The sequence below is a fragment of the Rhipicephalus microplus genome, unplaced genomic scaffold (assembly GCF_043290135.1).
Source record: "Rhipicephalus microplus isolate Deutch F79 unplaced genomic scaffold, USDA_Rmic scaffold_24, whole genome shotgun sequence".
NCBI classification, from domain to species: Eukaryota; Metazoa; Arthropoda; class Arachnida; order Ixodida; family Ixodidae; genus Rhipicephalus; species Rhipicephalus microplus.
Genome location: NW_027464597.1, coordinates 2,309,970 through 2,337,500, shown reverse-complemented (window position 1 = coordinate 2,337,500; position 27,531 = coordinate 2,309,970). Strand labels below are relative to the sequence as shown.

Genomic DNA, 27,531 nt, shown 5'->3' with positions numbered 1-27,531 from the left:
ACCAAAACCTCCAAAATCCAACTTACATTTCACTTTTATTGCTTCTCACCTTTGAAAAGTTCGCCAGCCTGTCGATAGTGAGCCAGCTGTGGTTATTTACGTCGCCTAAGAGGCGGAAGAACTTCTAATCGATATGTCTCAAGAGCTCTGTCGTCGACGATGATATCGTCCAGCTATGTCAGCCGAAGAAGTTCTCGAGATCTTTCAGTTGATTCGGATACGCCAGCTGCCAAAATGTAATACAAATCGCTTCTTCTCGGAGATTGGCACTCTTTCAGCTCTCACAACTGTTTCGAGAATGCGCAAGGCAGCCCGAAGCTTCCATATGTCCTTCTTTTTGAAACGGAAATATGTTTGAAACATGCCGTCGTTCGTGGCGTCGACGTTCAGCAGGCCACGGGAGGAAAGTGGATCACGTCTTCTGTCGTTTAACACCTCGAGTACTGGAAGATCTTGTATTATCTCCCACTACTTCAGCTCAGAGAGAAGCAAAGGGTCACGTAGTACACGTTGTGGCATATCGCTAAGGGCAACAGGCCGCCTATATTGCCGCTGGTAGCACGTGAAAGGCACATGGTTCAACAGTGCTGCTAAAAACCCAGATATTCGATCGTTCGGCTTAGCGTCACCCTCACCCTTTCGGTGGTGACACCCTTCCCCCACTTTTTTTTTGGGGGGGGGGGGTGTTGAGAAACCATCATGCATTCAAATCACTGACAAGTCACGTAAGAAAAACGAGGATTTGTCGCTACTGAACAACTGCGACCTATTAACATGCAATTTGCAATATCGTTTCCGCAGTGACTTCACTTTTGTTTGTTAGGTGGCAAAACGAACCCTCTGGTCGATTAACAGTAACTTCCACTGCTTCAACTTTGATCAACAAGTGGCGCAGCATTGCGATCCGCTGAAGCGGCCGGGGCGTCCCTAAGCTATCACTCCCTTATCGGGTCGCCCTCTGCTACCCTCTCCACTCGCCCGCTTGCTCATAAATCCGCCCAGCTATTACTCTCTAAAGGCTAGAGGCATCACGCGGCGTACTAAAAGTGCCACTAGATTGGCAATCCGCGCACTTACACTTAATTAGATCAAGTAACATCACGTCTCCTGCGCGAGCAGCCAATGGCGTTCAGCGAACGCGTTACATTGTTTTCCGAATAAACTACCCCAGCTGCCGGCTGAAGGTTCGGTGTTCCAGCGAACGCATCGCGTCGTGGGATACGCCGCTGGCACAGCCGGACTTGTTACAAGAGTACGCTCGCTCTTACCTACATCACCGCCCTACGCACCGAGGTGCCTTGCCATTGTTTGTTACAATTTATGCAAGCAATGGGTGAATGTAATTGACGGAGGTTCCAATTAGTTTGCCTTGGCTTGTTTTACTACAATTAAGGTAACCTCTAATGCATAATCTGATGGCACACATTGCTTTCGAGGAATGTTTTGTGCCGAAATTCAGAAGTATAGTAACGACATTACTATTTTTTCATTCAGCTACCACGTTTGTCTCGTAACGTACCAATGGCCCTGTCTAGTGGTATTCCCGAGAACCCTTCTACCACAGAAGATATATCTATATTGTATTTTATTGATCTCTCATCGACAGTATTATCGATATTTCGCGCATAATTGTAATCAATATCATTCGTTTTCATTTTTATTCACCACCTGTTTTGTCACGTCACGCCTGCTAATACTACACCGACAATGAAGACGGCGCAGGGTAGACTAAGACAGCTTCGCTGTAAGAATGTAAGAATTGCGCTGTCAGAACTCTTTATTTGGTCTTCCTTTACAAGTTCACAGCAGCACGAAGGAAGTCTAGACGTGAGCCGGTTTCTGCACGGCCTCAGCCGCAGCCGGTGCCTCAAGCTCTTTCTCGAAACTGAACGAGTTGCTCTCCACGGTGCGGATTGTTTGCTCTGGTCTGCTGGCGTAGCGCGCATCTGTAGCTTGCGAGATCAGGGGATGGCCTCCTGCGATTGTGGCAGTCACTGTAACGAGCAGAAAATAACAGGAAGGCATAAACGTCCTTTCTCTTCAGTAAAAGCTCTAACGGCCCGCTCACTGCCAAGCGTTATGGGTGGGAGACTTGCGGACGCCCCCTTGACAAATGAGTTCAAAATTCTCTCTCTCTCTCTCTCTCTCTCTCTATTCATAAAGGTGAACAGGTTTGAAAACTCAGCTTGAGATTGATCACTAAGGGATGTGCATAGTCATACATGCGCATAGTAATGTTGCGCATGTCTGTCTAGGGCCAAAAGGATAAGGTCTTACTCCTGTATCGAGTGTCCCGTCGTTCTTGTCTGATTCGCCCTCGTCAAAAGTGCGTTATTTCGTATCATGTTTGCATACGAGTGTCCTCCGCATCCCGTTGCGGCAATCGTGGCGCCAAATTTTGTCACCCACATATTATCGCACTCTTCTAGGATGGTGCGACTCTTGGACTTGACCTCAGAAAGCCAGTTGGCAATCTTTTGCCAAGCAAGGTGTGCTACAACAGCGTGTGGAGGTGCTCTCACAATGTAGTCCTAAAGTTTTAAGGAGTCTCTAATAAACGTTTAATTGTTCTTACGAGTGCAAATCTTTGAGTAAGTTGGCGGCTCAACAATATACTGACAACAGCGCAACAAAGGACAAAAGATGGGAAGAGACACGGACGTCTTTGTCTGTGTTTCTTCCTATTCATTGTGTCTTGTTGCGCTGTGGTCAGTATATTAATTTTTTTCTCATTAAAAATTCTTTGTTTAGTGCAGACTCTTGAATTTATTTATTTAGGTGGTGGTAGTCTCGACGGGGTAGATCGCCAAAAGCCCGGCGTTCAGGTCACTTTATTTTGTTCGAAGTCGCTTCATCTTAGACGAGAAGCAGCTTATAGCCGAGTTCCATTCAGCATGCGTGATCCCATACTGCGCATGCGCAACAGCTGGCCCAAGCACTACCTGAAAGCGCTCACGTGCTAGCACAATAGGACCTGTGTGATTGGCTGCGCAAGACGCTGTGGCCTTTTCTTTTACACTCACACTCTCAGCAATCATGTGATGGCGTCGGGAAACGAAGTTCTGCAGACGCGTGATAAAACAGCGGTTGTATTCTAGTCAGAACGCGCTGGCACACACCAGTGCGTTCGTACTCGGGTAGGTGGCCGTGTATGAGGCTGTGCACTTTCCTCTTTACACTTTCTCAGCAATCATGTGATGGCATCGAGGTACAAGTTTCTGCAGACGCGCAATGAACGCATATCCGCGTGGCGTGCTCCTTGTGCATATTCTACGTACACATGGCTGGGCCGATGCCCAAGGGATTTAACACGGCCCCTGTAGATCTCCGGGAAATGCACGTCAACGGGCTCCACTACCAAGTACAATATTAGGAGTGTGCTGAAGATGCTGAAGATGTTTGCTGCCTTGGTCAGCAATTCGAAGACCATAAGCATCTATCACGAGCTAGTGGTGACGCGACTATACATCCAACGTGGCGGTGGGCGAGATAATTGCCCCGGGAGAGAGAGGATACCGGAAAGTACACTTTTGGCGATGACTGCAATATTTGGCGCTTGGGTTGCCCTTGGAGTTTGTTTTCGAGAAAGTAGGGGAGCGCTAACCTACTATATTTAGTAAATAAATGCCGGGTAGCGTATTGAAAACATAAATAATTGCAAAATTGTATCGAATTGAGCAGACGAAGTAAGCGTGAGAACTGCAAACCTGCAAGCTGCTGCACTCGTGCAGAAAATGGGTGGTGGATACATTCATGGGCCTTGGTTATTTGCCTGCTAACCTTTACCCACTTAACCCCTAATTGCTTTTTGGGGTGCTAGTTGAAACGGGACGCCTAATTTTCCTCCTGGTGTATATATGCTGTGAGCATCGAGGCTCGCAGTAAGATCAGTCGGCTTTTTCGTTTTGTTTCTACTTTCCCTTCAACAGAGCTTTCGGCCACCACCACATAGCGGCGCCATGGTACCTGAAAATTGCGAATACCAACAGATTCGAAAAAACAAACTTGTGCTCATTGCTTAACGGGGGGAGACGTTGCATCGATTTTGTTGATTTGGCCCCTCGTGCATTTTTATTCTTGCCCTTTGCCCTCCCTTGCTTTTGATTCTTTCTTTTATATATAGCCTCTGTCTTGCAGTGAAGCTTCAGTTGATAGTCTGCACTTGTCTGTCCTTTTCCCCAATTCGTGTTTCCCTCCGTTTTTTTTGCGCAGTACGCTTATGGATCAGTGCCCACTTGCCCAACTAGCCATTCTTCTGGGAGATACCCCTTAGCTAGCCAGTTTCTAAGACGGGCTGTCACTGATTCAACCCCGAAACGCACAAGTTCGACTCCTGGCAATCAGTGTTTACGAGTATGATGAAGCCGCTGACGTGGCCGCCCGAGCGCTTACCCACCGGGTTTCTCACCACAGCTCTTATGAATCGGAGGCCAATACACAGCTGCTGCGGTTCAAAGAACATCCTTTTTATTATCGTGAAACTCACCGCCCTTCGCAGGCTCCAGCAAAAAGGCTGAGTAAAGTGGGCGAGCCAACTTTAAGGCGCTTGAAGACAAGTATTCTACGTTGTCCTACAATTATGAACCTCTTCGAGCCGAACACAGACGGGTGGTACCCACTGCATGGGGAGACGTGCTACATGTTTCACATGGTGTGGGCATGTGCAAAAAATTCTCACCCGCCCCTTTTTCTACACCTTCCCAAGAGGCATAGGAGCCTGCCTTTCTTAACAGTTCCTCACTGGAGTGTCAACAGACTTGGGTCAGGCGGGCGTGAGTCGGGGCCTCGTCATGCAGTAAGTAATCACAACTGTCTCGCTCCAACAAGAGTTAGAAACGAGCAACTGAAAGTAGAGTGGGTTCATGAAGAACGCGTTAAACTTGGGCAAGGTGCTTGTGATGAACGGAACTTTAGTTCGAACAATGCAGTGCTTTGCAGACTACTTCTCTTTAGTAGGAGCTAGTGTGATTTTATGTGCACTTCACTTTTACAGTCACTTCCCTTTTCTTGAAAGAATGCCCTCTGTATCCAACCAGAAACAACCCCCTCATGGTAATCTAGTGGCTAAGGCACTCGACTGATGATCGGCAGGTTGCGGTACCGAATTACAGCCGCAGAGGCCACATTTGTGATGGAATCAGGTATGCTCGAGGCCCGCGTGATTAAATTTAGGTGTGCTTAAAAGAGCCCCAGGTGCTGAAAACTTTCGGAACCTTCCACTACGACATTTCTCGTAATCATTTGGTGGCGTTAAAACCCTGAATAATATTTTTATGTAGAAGAATCGCCACGCAAAATGCCGTGGTGCTATGCGAACCACTTTAAGATGATAAGAGTAGGAAGCGAATGGCCTTGTGATAAACATTCACAGCAATATAATGAATAGCAATATAACACACACGTGTTGATTAGGTACCCGAGATTTTTTTAAAGGGCTACAGAAAGCTTTGCTGACGAATTTATCTTTCAATATGATTATGTGAATAATATTATCTGGGAATTAAGCTCTCAAAGCCACGATGTGATTACGACAGACGCCGTAGTAGAGGGATTCGAAAATTTCGACATCGTGGGGTTCTTGAACGTGCACCTACCTAAATGTAGTCACACGGGTTCCAAACATTTTAGCCTCCATCAAAGATACAGCCAAAAGGTTCTATTCTCTTATTATTCTTTTATTTGATGTTTAACTTTGCTTAGTTGTAAGTGCAGCGCATGTCCTCTATTCATCTTGTCCTTCGTGTTCGTTACCACGCTGCCGTAATATATCAGTGTGAACACAGAGCAACTCGCCTACCTAGCCGTTATTATGCATGCCTGTCGTTGTTGCGACTGAGTGTAGCTCTCCTAAGCATGTGGACGATGTCAGCAATATTGCCCATGGGTTCGTTTTCTATCCACGAATACTGAAAGTGTAGCTTAAGTAATGGCTAACACCAAAGCGGTTGTCCGCTTTCTGCTTCGCTTTCTTGAACACATCCCTTACTGTGCAATGACTTTTTAGTGTTCGGGACAAAGGTCCGAATTTCGGCATAAAAGAGGAAACAGAAGAGAGCACTGTGCAATGCTGCATAAGGAAAAAAAACCAAAGAAAGAAGGAACCTGAAAGAGAAGCTGAAATACGCCCGCGCCAAAGTTTACTCTCCACATTTCTATCCATACAACAAGAACTCCTGCATTCCAATTTTTATTCTTATTATCTTTTGCATTTTAATCAAATTGATACATGCCCCACTAGGGCTGGATTTCAAACCCGCCTCCTCAACCTCACTAGCACCACCAATCAACAGCCAAACCAGCCCTGAGGGATGAGTCCCGTGGGAAATGGACGATGTCGTCTGAATCATTGGATCACGCGCTCATGTGTCCCGAAAGGCACTATAGAAACTTACCTCCATGCCAACTGCAGCGGCAAAGGGTTTTCTCGCAGCGAGATTGAGTGTGCGGCTTTCCGACGTAGACCTTCTGGCACGCGGTTTCACATGCAGCAGGGTCGCACCCTGTAGAAAAAAATAACAGGAACAATGAAAGGATGGCACCACAAATAAATCAAGCAAGAATGCAACCTAATTGATAAGTCCGATTTCAAACATACCTTCTTAAGAAACATTTCTCTCGAAGAGACATAATTCTCTCATAAAAAGCAAAGGTTTGGAGCTCGTTTAGTCCAGTAATTTTTTTTTTCAAATTCGAGCAATATCTGTCACGGACACCGGTGGCGGCGGCGGACAACTACGGCCCTAAAACCAGGCACTGTAGTGGTCTCACGAAAGTTTTCACACTTAAAAGAAAAAAAAAACACGAGTGACGTGCCATTCACATCCGAGTTGTCTTAGGCGAATGCGAAAAAGACCCTGTGTGCATTTTCTTGCCTGAGAAATAGAATTGTCGGAGAAACAAGAAACCTAGACCTACGCAGACCAAGTTCACACTGACAACGCAACTGGAAGGAACCCACTGTGAATCATTTTAGGGCGCCTACCGTCAGTACATTTGCGATGTACACACCTAATTGACCATTTCGCGACGTAGCTCAGTAACCACCGTGTTTCTGCAAAGCAAGTCGTGAAGCAACGTAGCTACACGTATTTTTTTTATGGACGAAGCTCCCTTGGCGTGGCTTGTACGTCCCTCATTGTCGTAGTGCGTAACCTGTGGAACTGGGAATCACCAGGAAAATAAACCACTATACTTCACAGATAAAGTTAAAAATTAAAAATAAAGATATCGGCTCACAAAGAAAGCAAGATGCACCGGCCCGTTAGGAGAAATATAGAAACCATTTTGTGATGAAGTATTGAAGAGATGTAACAAAATTATTTTTAGCATCTGAGCCCCGTAGTTTGTACGTCGTGTTCTTGTTTTGAACTTTTTCATGAGCCGTTAGGAATACAAAGAAGGGTATGTGGCTAACTTAGCCAAATGTCCAAGTTCTGGAATGTCCTTTATTTCCTATTTACATCTAAGAGCGAGGCATAAGTTCTAAGCAATTAGAGCAGTTGAGATATCTGCAGCTTCGAAGAGCTGTACAAAAAGATGATCATGGCTTAGCTATATAAGTGATGCGTAAAGCCTTGTTTTGTGTAACGGGGTGCTTATTCAACCCTGTGTGCATTCCAGCGCCCCTTACAAGCTGGAAATAATTCACTTGTGGACTAACGAAAATTTCAAAAGCAACAATTTGATGTTAGTTGAAAGAACATATTTGTGGTATAAGAGAACAACAAAACGCAAGACAGCTAAACACACGTGGTTGACAAGGACATTTCACAGCAACTCTTCCGTAAAACAAACACCGATACTTTTAAAGGCTCATACAAATGTATTTTTGTAGCTTTAACTCATAGATTCACACTGCAACAGGATAAAAAAGGTGGGCTAGTTGGTAAATTCTTAATTCATAGTTGTTAGTGAGCGCTCATGCTGTGTGCCTCCTCTTTGCTTCAAGTGCGTGTTCTTCCCCCGCTACATGTTCTCTCAAGATAGATTCACAATTACAACACGGTGCTGCTCTACCGCTATCAGGCGGAAAATGATCGCTTTCATTTTATTCACAATTATTTTAATGCACTTAGTTTGGACCTCCGTTATGACCTAAACGTCTGTCACGTTCAGTTTTATGCTGTATCTACTGCTCCCTTCAGTTGTCATTATTGAAAATTATATGTTTTTAGTGAACGAAGTAAACACTATTAGGCACTTCCACCTGGCGTGTTTGGTGCATCATTCAAAATACTAGGCTTTAGCATAACTATAATCTTCGAGCGGGATCGAATCCCGGCTGCCACGATTGCATTTCCGATGGAGGCGGAAATGATGTAGGCCCGTGTGCTCAGATTTGCGCTAAAGAACCCCAGGTGATCGAAATTTCCGGAGCCTTCCACTAAGGCGTCTCTCATATCCTTATGGTGGTTTTGGGACGTTAAACCTCACATATCAATCAATCAATATTCTTCGAGCGTCATGGAAATCACATGTGAAGCTACAGACTGATCGTGAAAAAGAAGTTAAGTAGCACTGATCAGTGATTAGTGTTTGAGATGGCCAACGGTTGGCGTGAATGGGCAGGATTTCATAACACGACAGTAAAGAACTTGAATAGAAGCGAGCCCTATCAAGACCAAACCCCAAAGGACTTAAGTTTACAGATTTTTAATATGCACACTAGATGGGGCATGTTCTTAGGACAGCCAATAACCATAAACTACAAGTCGTATTTTCTGTGGGGTACCAGAGTTAATTAAGTTGTGAAATCTAACAGATTCGAGAATGTGCTATTGGCCTCGTGCTAAACTAAGCACACGCGAAGTTAAGTCCGGTGCTCCGTAAGGAGGTCGATGTAATGCCGCTATGAAAGTATATACATATAGTACGGGCAGACTGGCGTCAAGTGCTCGCCTAAAAGAGTGCCACAATCCTGTTCAACTGGCTTCTACTGTTCAACTAACTTCAACTAGTGCAAACATGGCCACACAATGCAGAGGTTGGCAATGCGAATCCCTGCAAAAACTATAGGGTGATTCCACAGAGATCAACACGGGTCCAAAAGTTGATATTTTAGATTTCATTTAGTATTTTACATTTCGTGCACCTCTCACCAGGTAGCTTGAAAGCCTACTTCGTTTCATGATTAATGGCATAACTTATGAGAAAAAAAAATATCAAACTTCACCAACACGAAGGCACCAATTTCGTCACCTGTCTTTTCGAAAATTGCAGATGCTATAAAAAGACAAATATTTTTGTTTCAAGGAAGATATTTTTTACCTGTGGATACTCGTGCGCAAGTATCCACAGTGCGAATGCAAAACTGAAGTATAGTACGTTAAAATGAATTTCACAAAGTTTTTGTCGATAAAATTACGGGAGGCGTAATCTTTGCCCCTACATTGAACCATCAGATCTAAAGCATTGCCTCCGAGATGCGGCGCACAGCAATTCATTTGTAGAGCAGACGACGGATTACAACTTGCCCTAAAGCGTGTTCTTCAGTCTAATGCGGCAGTCTTCGTGCCCCAAATGATAAAAATTTGTTATGAATCGTTTATGAGCTCATTCAACATTCAATTCTTTTACCCAACGTGTTGCAAACACATGGCCGTCACAGCAGCTCCATCTGTGTGTCAGTAATGAAGAGGCACCACATATTAGAAGTCTCAGTGCTCTACGTATAAGAGTGAATTCAGATACTGTAGAATACCGTGTTCAAAATAGTTACTCCTATCTGCTAAAACAGCCTCTCTTCACCAAATGCGGTCACTTTTACTCGCGTTTGAAGCTTATTGCCGCTTTTCCGTTCTGATTTCCAGATTTCTCAACTTATCAGCGCATTCTCGAAAAGCTCTGATTTGTACCACGAATATTGTCGATAAAAACAAAATAATGCAACATGTTTTTTATATTACTGTACGATGGCCTTCGGTTGTCGAGTTACGAGATTTTAAGAAAAATCGAAGATGGTTTTTTTTATTATTCAAATTTCAGTGGAGTACACTTTTGCCAATATGAGAATTTAAGGGAATATATAAAAATTTACATTTTCCCTACGGCAGCAATAATTTATGTACCTAATGAACACACACTATATGCTTAAAACGTGTCAAGTTTGAAAACGCTGCTTACATTACTTTCGGAGAAACAAAATGGTGAATACGTAACTTATTTTAAACTGTTGCAAAATCAGACAATTTTAAAAGCTATTTTCTTAAACTCTACGTACTTGAAACCGTATGACTTTATTCTTCATTAAACATGCATTTCGGGTAAAAAAATATCTTCTTTGAGACAAAAATATTTCTCTTTATATAGCATCTGCAATTTTCGAAAATGACAGGTGACGAAATTGGTGCCTCCGTGTTGGTGAAGTTTGTTATTTTTTTCTCGCAAGTTATGCCGATAATCATAAACCGAAGTTGACTTTCGGGCTACCTGGTGAGAGGTGCACGAAATATAAAATACTCAATGAAATCTAAAATATCAACTTTTGGACCCGTGTCGATCTTTCGTGGAATTCCTATAGTGTATTCATCAATCCGAGAAAGAATCGAGGCATATCAAATGCACAAAAATCCAGCTACGCGTATCAGCCTGAGTTCCATGACGGTATACATGAAAAACACGGAATTTCATAATGACTCATTTGCCCCATTATCTTGTTTTCCGACATGCACTGTTCAGCTTGAACGTCGATTGCGACTGCACACGCAATGAATTTTAATTTGTGATGCAGTGCTCGTGGCTGGAATTCTTTCTCATTCGTACACATGCCGCGCTGCACACACAACCAAAAGTCTCGTCGACGAGGCTGCGCTTTCTGCACTAGTTCATGAGTGCTGCACTTTGGCCCTCGATGTTGCTAGTGCAGCTCGCGCAACCTGCACGTCATCACTCAATTCGACGTCGTATTGCACGAGTTCATCGGCCTCTCAATAGTATCTGCTTCCCCATGAGTTCTCGTCTTGTGCAAGTAGCGCATCCAAGGTATACGGCGTGGTCGCACATTTGTCCTCGATTTGACTGTTACAGCACAACCATTAGTGTCATGCTGCACTAACTCTATAGGGAGCTTGCTCAGCACCATGGCATGCCCCTTTCGTGAAGTACGCCCACAAGGCGCAGCCAAATCAAGGATACCTTAAATAACCCACAAGCTTCTCTATGTACTCGTTTCAGGTTGCTCAGAAATGAAAGCCTGCTTATATTCTGCTTACTGTATATTCTCCACCAGAAATATTCCTCTACTAATACGCTAGAGGGAAGACGATAGTTCTAGTGCGAGAACAAAACGAAGACACAGAGACAAGAAGGCTCTGTGTCATCGTTTTGTTCTCGCGCTATAACTATGGTCATGCCATACCAACTAGCCCAAGCTACCACACTTCTAAGCTAGAGGGAACTCTGGCGCTAATGTTTATAGGAGCTGCAACGCATGGTGTTTCAGTGAGGATGGGAATGATGGGAAGTACACGGATTTGTCTAAACTTCATAATTGTCGCTCTGTTTGTGCTCGCGTGACTTGAAGTTGCTTTGTCACGGAGCAACAATCAGCAATAGTTTATTAGTTGCGCTTCTTGACCTTATGCATCTATGCTTACCATTTCAAATCAGGTCACAAAGTTTGAAATGGGTTCATTCTTTCTTTTAAAACAAACCCAAAACACAGCAACGAACGAAGCCACATGTGTGATTCACTGCCCACATGTACGAAGACTTGCCAAATTAATTACTACCCATCGTTCCTATGGTCACTGATTGATCGCAGCACCAGAGTAACTTCCTGTTATTTTTAGGATACTCCACGTTTTCTGCCACCCTAAAAACCTTTACGCTTCTAACGTGGCTTCGTATACTGCCTCCAGGATCGGAGACGTTGCAGTTTTGCTGCGATGTTTCCCGGTGCGTCAAAGATTGGGGCACCTTTGGCCAAATGATGATGTCGTATGATGTGCCCCACCACGGTGGTCTAGTGGCTAAAGTACTCGACTGCTGACTCGCAGAGCGCGGGTTCGAATCCCAGCAGCGGCGGCTGCATTTCCGATGGAGGCGGAATTGTTGTAGGCCCGTGTGCTCAGATTTGGGTGCACGTTAAAGAACCCCAGGTGGTCTAAATTTCCGGAGCCCTCCACTACGGCGTATCTCATAATCATATAGTGATTTTGGGACGTTAAACCCCACATATCAATCAATGTCATATGATGACGTGCGAAAAGGGGACCTTTTCACGGGTCACAATATGGCGCTATCTGACGTCAGTGGTGACGTCATTACAGACTGAAGAATTTTCGCATTACTCGTGTTAACTCCGGCAGTTATTTTACCTTTGAAGAATCATATCCTGCTTCAAGCTTATTGTGTGAATAAATAATCAACTTAAAAAGATGCTTGTTTACACCGTAATAGGAATCGGTATAAAACTAAAATGAAAGTTGTCCATACAAAAGAAGTTCAAGTTTTCAGTACATTGATTAATGTGTCGTCATGTTGGACTACTACAACACCGTTTAACGTGAACGCGCCCAAATTGACGCTCAGTGATACATCTCAACCCCGACGACTGAAGTCCATGATCGACAAACCCTTGTGGTCATGAATGCTTGTGGTAGCTGTACTAAACGGTGAGAGCGGAATGAGAGAAAGCACTGTGACAGCCAAGAAGGCTGTCTTTGAATGGCTGTCGAACTTAGGCTAAGGTCACCTACTGGCGGCATGTTGGAGTTACTGAAGGTCACAGCCCGGCGGGAGATACACCACGTACGTCGTATCTACGCTGTATGCTTGCCGCAATATTTCACGCGGTGAGCGTTAAGTGGAGGTTCCACTTCTACTGGAAAGGTGCTGAAGTGATCAGACGCATTGAGAAACTAATCAAGGACGTCACAGCCATGATACACCACTTCACTTTAGCAAGAGAACTGTGAAAGGGCAATGTTGGATAAAAAATGTGCGTTCTTAAAGCTTCAGGAGCACGTGGCCGTGGCACAGCAGGTAGTGGGTCCATCCTTTGATGTTGGGGCCCAAAAGGTCGTGGGTTGAACTCCCGTTGTCGGAACTTTTTTTAGCTTTCTAATTGGGCGTACTTTTTGACGTCATGGTCATGACGGAAATGCGTCGCTGAAGTCTTGGTGGTCCTCGGCATAATAAACTTTCATGCTATAAGCTCATCAGCCAGCACCAGGCAGCCTCGCAGCATATAACCGGATTACCTACACAGCCGCTCGCTCTGTCACAGGCGTTGTTGTGAATGGTTTTGTAGCCACAGCAGCCTCACGGAAAGTTAAACAAGCTTCTCACATTATAGGTACTGGGATCACGAGAGGTACTGGGATCGGTACCCAGCACGTCCACCAAAATATTACGTAGAAAATAACTGTAGTCAGTCCACAGCCACAACGCAGCTCACCGACAACGTCCACTTCTTCACTCTCAGGCTGAGGCACCTTACTTGGGTATGTCCCACTATGCCCTGTTTCAGTCAGTCGAAATCACGTAACAATATTATTGTTGTTTGAATACTAAGCAGAAGACTAAGGGTTATGGTAAAATCACGCAGTGTTAAACAAGGCTCTTGCACTTTATTATTGATGTCATAGCACTACGCAGACGACCAAGAGCAATTAGTTAGTTATCCCTTTGTGGTTTGTGTTGTGTAGCTCATGTCGTGTTTAGAAAATCTTTATTTTCAGTATGTACAGAACACAAAGGCTTCATAAAATTCCAGTATTAACGCACATACACTTCGGCACATATATGTAACAAGACCAACATCGCTACGTTGATGTGAAGACACTATTGCTGTAATGTACACGACAACCTTGGCATATATGCAAAGAAAAACTCAATGAAATATCATGATACAATGATGTAGAAATACAATAGGGGCCGTAAAACACGATTGGTAATAACTGAAATCATATATATAACGACTCAACGGGTGCTGTTTCGCACAACGTCGGTCTAAAAACGAGTTCTACCCTTTCGTGTTCAACCTTGACGAAAGGGCACAACCAATGCCGCAGAAACTCGTGCTCCACGAGGAAGAAGAGGTCCCCAGAGTGGAACGCGAGGATCTGTCGTGTCAATCTCACTAGTATCGGCCACAAAGTATACCAGTGAATGGCAGCTACGGCCTTGCATTGGTTTCGCCAAAAGCTGAATGGCACCGCGACTATCAAAAGAGCGGAAAAGCGCCCGCGCGGAAATAGGCCAATGGACACAAAAGTTCGCACACCCTGTCCCCAAAAACTAGCACGGACCACATGCCAAAAAAAGGCGGGAGATAAAACATTCAGTGGTCGCATCTTGATTGGTCTGAACCATGACGCAGTTGGGGCCAGCGGAAGTGCGAACCACCTGCCACCGCTGCAGCCGATCTCGCGTGGGGAGCAAGCTCCAGCCCAACCGCCAGGCAAAGTCCCGGAGATGCCCTGGCAACAATGCTGCAATTATTGGTTTCTAAGGGTGGTTTATTATAGAATGACTATGCTGGTGCACCAAGAGCCGTATAAGGGCGGCAATTGTGTCCACCGCTTTAGATTCAGCCACTTATATTTCTGGGCACGTAGCCTCCAATCTTCGGTGCAATGCTAGAAGGGCTTGATACAAAGATGGCAATTCAGTTGATTGGGGAACTTGGTTTATTTTGCGAGCCGGCAGGAAGACACGTAGTGATAGCCCCAGATGGTAGCGAGCAAGTGTCTGAGCTGGCGTACCATGATTGCTTAGCAGGGGTGTAGTCAGAAGGTGACACACCGAATACATAACCAACCCCCCCAAATGGTTTTCACCATCATATGGTGAGTGACAAATGACCAATTTAAGAGGGTGCCGCTCCGGAAACCAAAATAGTGCCCCCCCCTCCCCCCCCCAGAGAAAATTTCTGGCGACACGCCTGTGGCTTGGTATTGGCAATAAGTGCGGAAGAACAAGATGGAAGCCTTAATGGAAACGTCGGAGAATGCAAAACCGCTTTGATCTATCCGAGAAAATTGTTGGAGCAGCCAAAAATACACACTAGAATATTGGTTGTGTCTAGAAAAAAAAAGTGGATAACGATTTAGAGTTCTAGTACTCGACTATGGGAGAGCATAAAGCCGTCCCGTGGGCCTCACACTTATCTGTCCATTTTAGCGCAGTAAAGGTAATCCCAGTACTCTAGAACGGAGCCAGCACTGCAAAACACACCCCTTTTGAGCCATCGTAAAAAACCGTAGCTCTTGATCGGGGTGTGATGCACACATGAGCTGCATATCCAAGTAAATTACTTGCACCAAGCGCACTAAAAAGAAGTGGAAAAAAGAAATTACCTAAGAATAGTACCTTTTAATCAAAGGACTACAGGAAAAAAAAGCGCGAAAAATAGCGCTGATTCAAGCTCTGCAAGAAAGTTTTCACAAAGAAAGCGGTAAATTCGACCAAAACAAGGTCTCTTTTTTGTTTTACTTCTCTCTGTCATTTTCTGTTTGGCTGAACTATAGCAACTCAATCAGATGGTTTCCAAGAATGTTTGTTTTGCATTCTAACCTGCAGGTATAGGCGAGTCATAATGACGCTTTTTTTTGGGCCAGAGGCACTAAAGAATAATCCCAGTTGATCAAGACATTTTTATTGATTTATTTTTTTTCAGTTTCCTTCATTTTCTTCTTCTCTACTTCCTTGCTTTCTCCAACGCGTTGCTAGGCTACGCATGCTGACATCAACACTTGGCGATGAAAAGTCCTATTGTAGTGAAAGCCACCGCGCCTAGCTTAGGCTGAAATGGCTCCACTGTCCGAATTCCGGAAGTTCCCACGCATTATTTTAGTTTACATCACTCGAAGCAGACAACGTGCGCTAATTTTGCATTCAGAGTACTCCGGAAAGAAGGATGCGTGAATTTCACATTTTTTTATTCATTGCCATGGCTGTGGAACTCAGGGTTGGTTGAATTTGTTTGGTTTGTTTTGACAAAAAACAAAGACTGGTACATGCAAACACTATATTGTCACAGTGATCAGAACTCAAAGTGGACTCTACTATTTAGAGATTTAGGCGGAATTCGAATCAACTGGTGGACGTGGACTGGAACGCATACTACGCGACGCGGGGCTGGTATAGGCCCAAGAAAGCACCTCTGTAATCGTTATCGCGAATTCGGTGGCATTACACGTTTATGTTGGGTGATTAGGTATATTGAGTTGATGAAGCACTAACAACTAACAGAAAAAAATGCCGCCATATCCACGAAGTGAATGATGATGAGTGGGCGAAGCTCCGGAGGTAAACCTGGTAAACCATGAATCCTCCGTACATTTTGCCCACTCGATTTTATTGCAACGCTCCCCCTAGCGTACGTCGCCGCACTATATCGAACGATGACACGCGCCATATGTGGCATCATTCCTATTTTATAACACCTCGCATCTTTCATAATCAACTACACGTACCGCCGTCTAGTTTATAACATCTTGCATCTTTTGGACGGACGGACGGACGGACGGACGGATGGACGGATGGATGGATGGATGGACGGACGGACGGACGGATGGACGGACGGACGGGCGGACGGACGGATGGACGGATGGATGGACGGATGAATGGATGGACGGATGGATGGATGGACGAACGGACGGACGGACGGACGGACGGACGGACGGACGGACGGACGGACGGACGGACGGACGGATGGATGGATGGATGGATGGATGGATGGATGGATGGATGGATGGATGGACGGACGGACGGATGGATGGATGGACGGACGGATGGACGGATGGACGGATGGATATGGCTGTACCCTTCAGATCGGGCGGTGGCTAGCGTAATACTTAGAACTGAACGAGAGGTGGCTACATACAGGGGACACACAGCCCACGCCTTAAGGAGCTTCGCTCCTAAAACCGACCAGTCACCTCAACACCAAAAACAACGAACATACATGATTGATCAGTCACCTCAACGTGCTCAACTCAACGGGCAAGAAACAAGCTTCGACATGCATTCCGGAGAGAAGTGCAACTGCATTGCTAGCATCTATGGCGCCATTTATTCCCGAGGCTTCTTTATTTTTTTGCCCAGCTAACGCAAGGAAAACTAAAATTTAATCAGTTATTCGCATTTCTTCGCGTTTCTTCTGTTGGAATTTGATGAGTGGCAATTGCAGCTTGCCTAAGAGCTTTAATGCCAGTTGAACTGCGTTACAAATCAGCGCTTACTTTTGGTCCACGTGCAAGTGCAGACGTCGTTGGCACATTCGTGCCTCAGGTTTTCCTCGGATCCATGCTTCACTTCACACATGTTCTTGCATGTGTCCGCGGCGCACACTGCACAGAAAAAAAAACATTCAGCGCAAAAAATTGATAATTGTATAGTTGTTCTTGTTTTTCTTGCAAACTGCACAAGAAATAGCGCGTCCTGTATCTAAAATAATTAGAAAAACAAAGTCTCTCGTAGTATAATTGTAAAAACTTGTGAAAAGCCCTGCTTTGTTGTTTTTATAGTTTTTATAAGATGTACAGGCAAGAACAAAAGGTGCCTTTTGAAATCAACGCATGCTCCTTTCAGACAATTCTTTAAATTTGCGTTGGCTGACAAACAGTGGACTTTATAGTAATATTTAGTCGTTATGCTGCTGACTCATTTTTAATGGTTTACTTCCATGTTCATATTTGAGAATAATGAAGACGATAGTCTTTCTTGGGGACCCTCGACGCCAAAATTTTGGTCTGTCTGTCTTTCTTTCTGTCTGCCTGCCTGTAATTTTGTATGTTTGTTCACGGTAATAATCTCTCTAAAGGCACCGAGCGATACCTCAAACAGCGAACCCCATCCGCAGCCCCCATCAATATTGCTCAAGTTTCAGCGTTCATTCTTGTACGATTGTCAATTAAAAAGCAATTGGTGCACTTATCTAAGGCACCATAACAACAAGTTGATGTTTTGTATTTGTGCCTTTATACTAGAGAAGGCACACACAAGTAATACTAAGGACCGTATCGTTTAACACGCTGCGCTGACACGGCGACGCGATGTTCAAAAAGGCAAGCGCTTCCAACGCTTTGCTAAGACGACACGATGGTGGCACCTGCCTGTCGCTTGGCGTTCTACCCCTTATCGCCTCCGAGACAGGCGCGCATCTTTCTCCGCGGGCGCTCACGCCTTCTTCGTTTTCGAAGATAACTGCCAGAGGGTGCTCGTATCTATTGTGCCTCGATGTGCTCGTTCGACTTCCCTGCACGGATGGGGACTCTCTAACGCAGCGCTTCCAGAATACAATTCACCAATTTTCTCGCGCAGAACATCACAGAAACGTTTTGTTCCCTCTCTTCACACAAAAGTCTACGATCTTTCGACGACATTTGCAGTTAAAGATGCAGATACGGGGCCGTTTTTGTATTCATATAGTTTTGAAACGTGGACAACTGCTTCACTTTAGTGGACTATTCGTGGATGATACCATGTCATCACACGGCAGGCAACTTCGGGGAACGCGCTCACCGATGACGTATGTACGTGATAATAAAGCAAGCTAACGACACGTTTGCCGCGCTTCGCCTTGGTGTATGTAGGCTTCACTAGTAGCACCATGTTGCACACGGTTTCTCTGTGCCTGCTGACGACTGTTTGTGCGTCAACAACAAATACACCCTAGATTCCTAAGGGTTTTCCTATGGTTGCGCGACGTCACCCCATCTGTTCGTGCGGGCGCTTCGCTCTGGTATACTGGAGCGTCACGCTCGCTTCCACTCGTGTTGTAAGAGCCTGTGATGGCTGCAAAATAATATGTCATGTCTTTTAGAAGCTTTCTCGGGCACAAGTGAAGCCTTCTAGACGCAGTTTTATTCTCGTAAGAAGACACCATACGACACCAGATAAGCTTTAAACCTGCATGCACAAAACAACAAAAAAGTAGCTGTGATAGACGCGCTACACATGTAACACACTACGCGAAGACATAACCTGCGAATAGCTTATTGTTCCATAATTTTTAACAGTGGTATACGCAAGAAGTTGTTCAAAAAAGAAAGAAAAAAAAACGCCACAGTCATGCTCGTCAAATTTATTTCGAAGGCCGGTTCCTACACATGCCATGAAAGGAAAATAAATTTTTGTGTGTGACTACGTACTTCTTTATATATTGTATAATACCGTAAGAATATCATTTTTATTTTAGCTACAGATATCAACATAACACGCTTGGAATTAGAGGATGGTTACTCGCATCAACATGCAAGAAAAAAAACACTGATACCGAAACAGACGTAGTTTATGGAGGTAAAATCAAAATAGCAGTTATTTTAACCATACCGCTCATTTACGAATACACCCTATATACTGCTCCGCGAATATTCGCGAGACATGCATGTTCCTTCATAGTTGCATTGTATTCTCATTATGTACGAAAACAGTATTCTCGTTCGAGAATTGCAGCTGTTACTGCTAACAACAAATATTCACACGCCCTACAAAACAATGTTATAATCGTTTGCGTTTTTTCTTCTGTGGGACCGCTCAAAACCACACTTTTTTTTTTGCGTGTCGGAAAAAAAAAAGCATGGCTGTCGGACACTTGGCGTGACGTAGCACGCGAGAAAAGGAGGATGTGAAGGTGTCTAAAGAATTTTCAGGGGGTGTTTGAATGACTATATGAATAAAAGAATTACATATCACTCTCAACCACAGCAGCTTTCAAGCACAAGAACCATGCACCTAGCGTGTGCATGGTACAATGGCGCCAAATCTTGCACCGAGCTCAAATGGGAAGGAAGCCAATGGCCATGGCGAACTTCGAATACATAACCTCAAAGTGGCGCGACTGTCTTTCCGATAGGCTATTACAGAATGAATTCACACTCTCCTTAACACATGGTCATTTTTACCAGACACAACTATGGTCTTAGAGCAAAACGAACAGCTTTCCCCTGTATGAGCGGCAATACCTTAATGGGTGAATGAGCATGCAGCATGCAGTTCCAATTCGTGTCTGTCTGTCTGTTTGTCTATCTATCTATCTATCTATCTATCTATCTATCTATCTATCTATCTATCTATCTATCTATCTATCTATCTATCTATCTATCTATCTATCTATCTATCTATCTATCTATCTATCTATCTATCTATCTATCTATCTATCTATCTATCTATCTATCTATCTATCTATCTATCTATCTATCTATCTATCTATCTATCTATCTATCTATCTATCTATCTATCTATCTATCTATCTATCTATCTATCTATCTATCTATCTATCTATCTATCTATCTATCTATCTATCTATCTATCTATCTATCTATCTGTCTGTCTGTCTGTCTGTCTGTCTGTCTGTCTGTCTGTCTGTCTGTCTGTCTGTCTGTCTGTCTGTCTGTCTGTCTGTCTGTCTGTCTATCTATCTATCTATCTATCTATCTATCTATCTATCTATCTATCTATCTATCTATCTATCTATCTATCTATCTATCTATCTATCTATCTATCTATCCATCCATCCATCTATCCATCCATCTATCTATCTATCTATCTATCTATCTATCTATACATCTATCTATCTATCTTCACGTCTGTCTATCTCTATTTTGTTCACTGGCACTAAACTTCTTCACATCACTGATTAAGTACTGAGACAATCTATAGCACGGCTTGATCTAGTTGGTTGTTCATAATAAAAAAAAAAACATGCACCCCAATTGGCGAAGACAGACAGAAGGAACAAATAACATGTGCAGTCTGATGTTCACAGACATAGTGCCGTAGTTGTCACTTGCAACTTAATGTATCTTAATGTATAAACCCCCTTTACATATCTAACAAAGAAAGTTATGTTGTAGGAGCGAGCCTCAGCCATGATATTTCTGTACCTACTCTCTTTATGGTAGCAATGGCAGGCGCCCTCGGCATCACACTTCCCGTAGACGCCCCTGTCATGCGAATGTTCGGCCTCCTTCATGCAAGTGGCATTGCACAACCTGCCATCGCAGTAATCGGTGTCTCTAGAAGCAGAAAGACAAATAATACTTTATTCCTTTCTCGGAGGTATCGCTAGTTACCCCACAAGTTGAGCGTGTTTTCATAAATTCATTCGAAGCTACGCTTGACGTTAATACCAATCTATATTACATTGCATAAAGAGAAACGAGTTCTTTATATTCCCCGTTTCGCTCAATGGCACTTCTTTTTCGCTTTTGTTTTCGTGAATAGGAATGCGGACGTCATAAATCATTTCCTCTTAGCGACTGTGGCGGTAAACCTTAAAACGTGGAAGCCGACTTAAAAGATTTGGTAGACCCCAGCTACCATCTTCTCTCCACGTACGAAGAAGGCAGAGAGAAGGTAGCTGTTGCGTAATTTGTTGTTGTTGTTTTTGTTGTGCAAGACTTTACGACATCATGGCGAACAAATGTGCCAATGTTACACGCACAGACATGCATAATAAAGAGTGGCTCCTGTTTTATATACCCAGCTGTTTACCGTTGTGTAAGGATGCCAGCAGTGACATCGGTATAAACAACACCAGAAGCTGCAAGCTAAAATTCGGTGCTTGTGCTTGCGAAGAATGTAGCGCTGCGTAGTGCTACATATCCAAGCTTTAGTGGCTGACGCTTAAGTACAATTGTCAATAACCCGACTCGACGCCTGTATCACTGGAGTACATATGTACCATTCATAAAATTAAATGGACAGCATTGCGACCACAATAAGGTTTCACGAGCAATACGCCTGCATATGGAGTTTTTTTCCAAAGGCAGTCCATGATCGCCACGAAGAAGGCTTGATCACCACCAAGAATGCTTAGTTTCGAGTGCCCCTAGGACCATAACATATACTGCTTGCATTTGTCGGGTCAATGCTACCAATGTTGATTTTTCTTTATTAGCGCCCTCGCATTTGAATTACCAATGTCTGTTCTCGCTGTTCCTCGGTATATGTAGACTAATACTTGAAGCGCATACCCGCATACCACGGCTTGTGTTATACGAGTATGCTCCACACGTGCATGGAAGTAAGGGTACGACGTCGTACGCGAAAGGATTCTAACATTCTTCGTGTTATGACATTATAGCCATAACAATATGCCGGATTTATAAGCACTAAAAAGCGGGTTTTAGGCGCTAATGACAGGCTGACGAAAAAATGCTTCAAAAGCCCCTCAAATAGTAATTATAGGCACAATAAACATCGACGAAGTTAATCTTTTTGAAGAAACACGTGTGCATTTACAACAGGAAACCAAACAAAAATGCTTCAGTTTATGATAGTACAAAAGCGCCAATGGCTTAGCATGCCTTTTTTCCCGTGGGGCTTACAGATTAAGCTCTCTACTTTTCTAAAAGTCCAGTATGGTGAGTTAACTGTCCGCTGTGGAATAAACACGTTCCCGAGTCTTTGAAAGTGCAGTGATCTACAAAGTCAAGCTTCATGACACTGTCGTCGAAGGGGCTGTTATCCTCCTGTTTTTTTCATTTCAGCACGGCTGGGAAGAGCAATACGGGAACAAATAGGCACAGCGCTAAATGTCTACTAGGGTTTTTTTTCTCTAGTATTTATTTCGTCTAACAGCACAGGGTTTATTTTAGAGGCGAAGCTCCTCTTAGTCTAACCTTGTCCTGCGTGTTGCGTAACCTAGAAAAGAAGAGACGAGAAAAAGAGGAAGGCAGTATCTCTCGAACAGTATAATAGACGGTGTTGTCTCTTACAAGTACATACAAACTGCAATTGAGTGAGCGTATTATAGATAGTGCTGTACCGCTACTATCTGATTGGCTGCTGTGTGGGTCATGTCTGGGTGCGCGAGGAAGGAGTGGCTTCCTTAGTCTCCTGGATAGTCACCGTAGGTGGCGGTTCTTTAGTGGGGCACGGGCGAAGCAGAGTGCCATGCGCTCGGCTTCCTTGTCTCGCGTCTCGTCGGTGTTAACCGCGCGCCGTCTGCATTCTCGAACGCGGTTGGAAGCATGGACACTTTCACGGACGAGTGGACGTACGTACGGAGGGACGGACGCACGAACAGATGGATGAATGTACGCACGGACACAAGGAAGCACGGAAGAACGAACGGACGTATGGACGCTTCGCCTCACTCATCATCATTCACTCCATGGGTATGCTGTGGTTTTTTTTCTTCTGTCTGTGAACACCCTAAATGACCCTTCACTACGTAAGAAAACTTTTGAGCACGCCAGAGAAATGCATGCATTGGACGATCTCATCTACCAAAATTTGCAATGATACCAGCCCCGGAAAGCGGTGAAATGTCAGACTGAACAACACTTGACATTATTCTCACGGGCGCGCACCCCAACATGGTGGAGGGGACGAATACAACAACGAATGGTCCTGCATACGTCAAATTAGAACGTGCCACTGCGAAAATGATTCCAGGTAAAAGTGTGTAGTTTGTGCAATCTATTGCATAAATATAATTATTAAGGTTCATAGAAATAAGAAAACAGACAAATGAATCTATGTGTGTTTTTTTAGCTTCGTATCGAGCAAGATGCGAGACTAAGCTGCCTCTATTTTGTTTGCGTTGGTGTCTTCACGATGGTGTTCTCCTATCGTGCTGGTGCTAGCATACACAACGCTTGGCGTGTTTTTGGTTCGTTGCCCTTTGGAGCAGTTCCAGCCATGCGACGCTGTGTGCCGTAGTAAGATTAGATTATCTATACCAGCCTCTCGAAACGTGCTGCATAAAGGGATCGATCCCATGACAAAATGAAGCAGTACGGAGAACACCGCTTGCGTGCACGAGCTGACATGTGTATTTTATGCGAATCTAACCTGGTGTTCGCATGACGTGTTCATGCATCTGAGTCACATGGTCTTCTGGTTATGAGTTGCTTCGATACGGAAGAGGGCAGGAAATGAATTTTTCTCGTAAGGTCTACAACAGGGGAGGGGAAAGTATTTCAAGTTCAACCCTCGCATCATGCTTTCGCGGCTTGTAATGAACTGATTAAACAATTCTAGTGATACAAATGTTTTCATTGGACACGCAACAACTTCCAGTGCCTAAGTAAAATTCATCATGTGACCTAGTGAAGCACTGTTTAAGATGTAAATGACAAACTAATAGAGAACTGCGTGGACATACTTTGTTTTTGTTTACTTTTTTTGATGTATTATCTACTTTTCCTGCGTGGCGCACGTCGGTTTCGCATTAGTTGTTTATTATCCTGCGTCTGCACAGAAGCCCCTCCTGTTCTCTACGCATGCGAGCAGACACCAGGGAGATGCCTAGCAGAGGACGCGACGTGGGTGAATACATCTGTAGAAGCTAATTGACTTTCCTATCAATGATATGCTTTGAACCTTCACCATGCTGAAAGAAAATTATATCCGGAGTCTTGGTCATACCCAATGGAGTTCTGAAAGCTCAATTTTGTCCAGTGACGTAAATAGCGCTCTCCAACTGTACTCGCAAGCAAAATTTGAGGTTAAATAGAGTTCATAACAGCTGAGATACGAAAAATACGCATTTATAGGCATTCAGACGAATTGAGCATAATAAAAAACAGGAATATATAAGCACTATCAAAACAATATGAAATTTCATAGCCTCCAATTTATGCTTATGTCAAAGCGGCACGATAGGAATGCAAGGAACGAAATGCGCATTTGCGTATGATCTGGTCTTTAGTAATAATAGTATAACCCTTTCACCCTTCCATCTAATCTTGATCTGCCCCAAGTTAAGGATGTGATCACGAGAGCACCCAGACAGACAGACAGACAGACAGACAGACAGACAGACAGACAGACAGACAGACAGACAGACAGACAGACAGACAGACAGACATATATAGATAGATAGATAGATAGATAGGTAGATTGATAGATAGATAGATAGCGAGATAGATAGATAGCTAGATAGAAAGATAGATAGAAAGATAGATAGATAGATAGATAGATAGATAGATAGATAGATTGATAGATAGATAGAAACGCTCCAAGTGTCTGCAGTACGCAGCAAGATGCTTCACTTTAAAAAAATTGAATCGCAAGCTTCACTTTGCTTACGAGTAGCGCGGGGCGCCATGGGTCAGTGCGATGCACAAGAGGAAGAGCGTCACTGTGGACGCGAGGCGAAACATGGTGAGTCAGCTACTGCCTCTTCTCTCTATTCGGAATCTGGGGCTGCGTTTAAGAAGCGAGCAGAAGTCACACAGTGCCAAAAAAGAACATAAAAAGCATTCGAGAGCTCACTGGTCTAGCAATCTTGCGTGGGGGAGCGCAGCAGTACAGCTACGGAGATATATCGTGCAGATTCAATATGTTTCTGTATACGTTAACATACCATCATAGAAATTCAAATTCAAACTTTATTCCGCAACACCAGGAGCATGTTACGAGGAGGGCATGTAAAATCTGTTGGAACAGTTGAAGGCACCCTCAAGAATAGCTTCGGGAGCTTGAGGACAGCAAATAACAACGCACCCAAGTACAATGTAATAATAGTAATATGTGTGCTTCACAATGGGGTTTGCAATAGGGATTATATTGCAGTTGAAACACGTTTGCGATTAGACGACGTTGTACTGCTCGTAAACGGATCGCAAATGAACAAACAGTGGAGGCAGTGAACTCATGCGTGCTCCACGTTACCAACGTTTTTGTTCTGCTCTCTATATACGAGAGTTTGCTGGTAGTGAGCCCGAGGTGGATGGAGTAATCACGGCCGCAGCTGCCGCTGTTCCAGAGGAGTGCGTTAACTTAAAATACGTTGCCATTAACAGATTTCGTGTTCCTAAATGTCGCTCCTACAACTAAATTACTGTCTGAGGTTTTACGTGCCGAAACCACCATATGATTATAAGAGTATCGTAGTGGAGGAGCGTACATCTATAGTTAGGTGATCCTGTGGATAACGGCGGTGCGGAGGTGTATAGAACTAAGCCACCTGTGGTAACAAAAAAAATCAAGAGCTCTTTCGAAATAGCGAAAATGCGGGCAGGCAAAGCTTCGTCTGTACGCACATGACATATAGTATTGTTTTTTTGTTTTTTCGTTCGTTTCCTTTAAGTGCGAATGCACTTTATAAGCGACCCTGAATTCGTCATTCGCGGTGTGCCTCCTCCTCTCCCCTAGCAACGGCGCAGCGACGTCACGCACCACGTGATTGCGCGCGCCCCGCCCTTCGCTCCGTGGCAGTGCGCACCCGCGCAGCCATGACTTGCTCGAGATCGGCAAGTCGTCATAGGTATAAATCCATCACAGGCATCAACCTCGACTGCGATACCTCAAACAACGAGTACAACGCAATCGAATGCGAGCATTGCACGCGTCGTTGAAGATGTCGCGCCGGTTGAAGACAAGGCAGCGTGGCGAAGGGCCCGTGATGCCGAGCGCAAGCGGGCGAAGTGAGCCATGGACATAAACATAATTATAGTAGCGAATTTACTCTCACATATACGCGTAAACTCACCAAGATTTCCCTAGAGGGTCTAATGGTTGCGGGGCCACCAGTTATGCGGCCACCACCACTGCTCCGTCTGCCACTAAAATCTAAAACTAATAGAAATCTCAAAGACGTATTCACTGGAGCTAGTTGATTTAGGCTCACACGGGTTAGAGCTGCTGAACTTCAACATGACAGAAAGAAAAGACAGCAACGTCATTGTTTTTCTTTATTTGTCCATAGTTTTAGGTTGCGCTGGACGAACCAGTCAGTGTAACGAACCAGTCAGAGAAAAGAAATATTACAGTCTAAGCGAACCGTTTGATTTGTGCAATTGAGCCTGTCGCAACGAACGAAGTGCGCAAATAGTTGAGAGTCATTAAATATAGGAAGACTGCGGGGTTTCAACAAAATGTGACGCGCTTTTAATGTTTCTGATTGCGCCGTCAACTACATAACTCTACGCATTCTACTGGAGTATGCCAAGCTTTATGGCACCAATAATTTCCCTCGCACTCGAGTAGCATCCATAAAAGAGACTTACGACAGGAGCTAAGAGACTTACGACCCTTTCTTTCCAGGGCGAGCAAAATCTTCGTCCTCGGACTCCGTGGTGGTCTGCCGTGATTCCTGTCGATGATAACCTCACAACATGGTGAATACCCACTAAGAGGGACTTGAGATAAATGAAGTTGCACCGGCGAAAATGTGGATTAGGACGTTAAAAGGAGCATGTTCATGCGCATTTTCCATGAGGCTTGGGCAGCACATCTTTTGTCACACGAGGTAATAGTTTACGGGGTGTTTACATACGGTTAGGCCTCTCATTGACATCTTGGTCTTTGTAAAGGGGCGAGGAGTAAAGGAGGTCAGGCGAAACTTCTGGGCTCTGGCCTGCTACTCAGCACTTAGAAAAAATAAAAAAATGATATAGATGACGATAGGAAAGGAAGAGGTGACGCATATATGCAATAACTACGTAACGCAGTGCACTTCCCAATGTCTAGAGTCTGTTCCAGCACTATCCAGAAAGTTTATAAAGTACAGTGTATTAGTCATTGGTGCTATCTGATTTGACTTGCGGACATGTTAGTTCCGCTTAGAGTTCTTATAACGATTTCTGCCTGCATTTAAACCAGCACCTTACATTGAAGTAGGGACAG

At 44.2% G+C, this 27,531-nt stretch overlaps 1 protein-coding gene across 2 annotated transcripts; it reads right to left on the bottom strand.

The window, feature by feature from the left end:
- Positions 1-1,772: 1,772 nt before the first annotated feature.
- On the bottom strand, positions 1,773-27,013 carry LOC142786501 (uncharacterized). 2 transcript variants are annotated; one of them, XM_075884229.1, is made up of 6 exons: positions 26,934-27,013; positions 24,991-25,107; positions 20,839-20,966; positions 17,190-17,297; positions 6,393-6,500; positions 1,773-1,994 (listed from the first exon to the last, which is right to left on the bottom strand). In XM_075884229.1, the coding sequence occupies exons 2-6, from the start codon at positions 25,062-25,064 to the stop codon at positions 1,822-1,824; spliced, it is 591 nt and encodes a 196-aa protein (XP_075740344.1). In that variant the 5' UTR covers positions 25,065-25,107; positions 26,934-27,013; the 3' UTR covers positions 1,773-1,821. The 2 variants fall into 2 exon arrangements, with proteins under 2 accessions (XP_075740344.1, XP_075740345.1); XM_075884230.1 differs by having other exon boundaries at positions 26,913-27,003.
- Between the last annotated feature and the right edge of the window lie 518 nt (positions 27,014-27,531).

Bases quoted from the DNA above. Each gene is read 5' to 3' on its own strand.
- LOC142786501 (XM_075884229.1), bottom strand. From the start codon at position 25,064: ATGTTTCGCCTCGCGTCCACAGTGACGCTCTTCCTCTTGTGCATCGCA. The intron at 20,967-24,990 runs GTAAGCAAAGTG...TTCTGCTTCTAG, and splicing joins CATGGCGCCCCGCGCTACTC to AGACACCGATTACTGCGATG. The intron at 1,995-6,392 runs GTAAGTTTCTAT...TGCTCGTTACAG, and splicing joins CCGCTGCAGTTGGCATGGAG to TGACTGCCACAATCGCAGGA.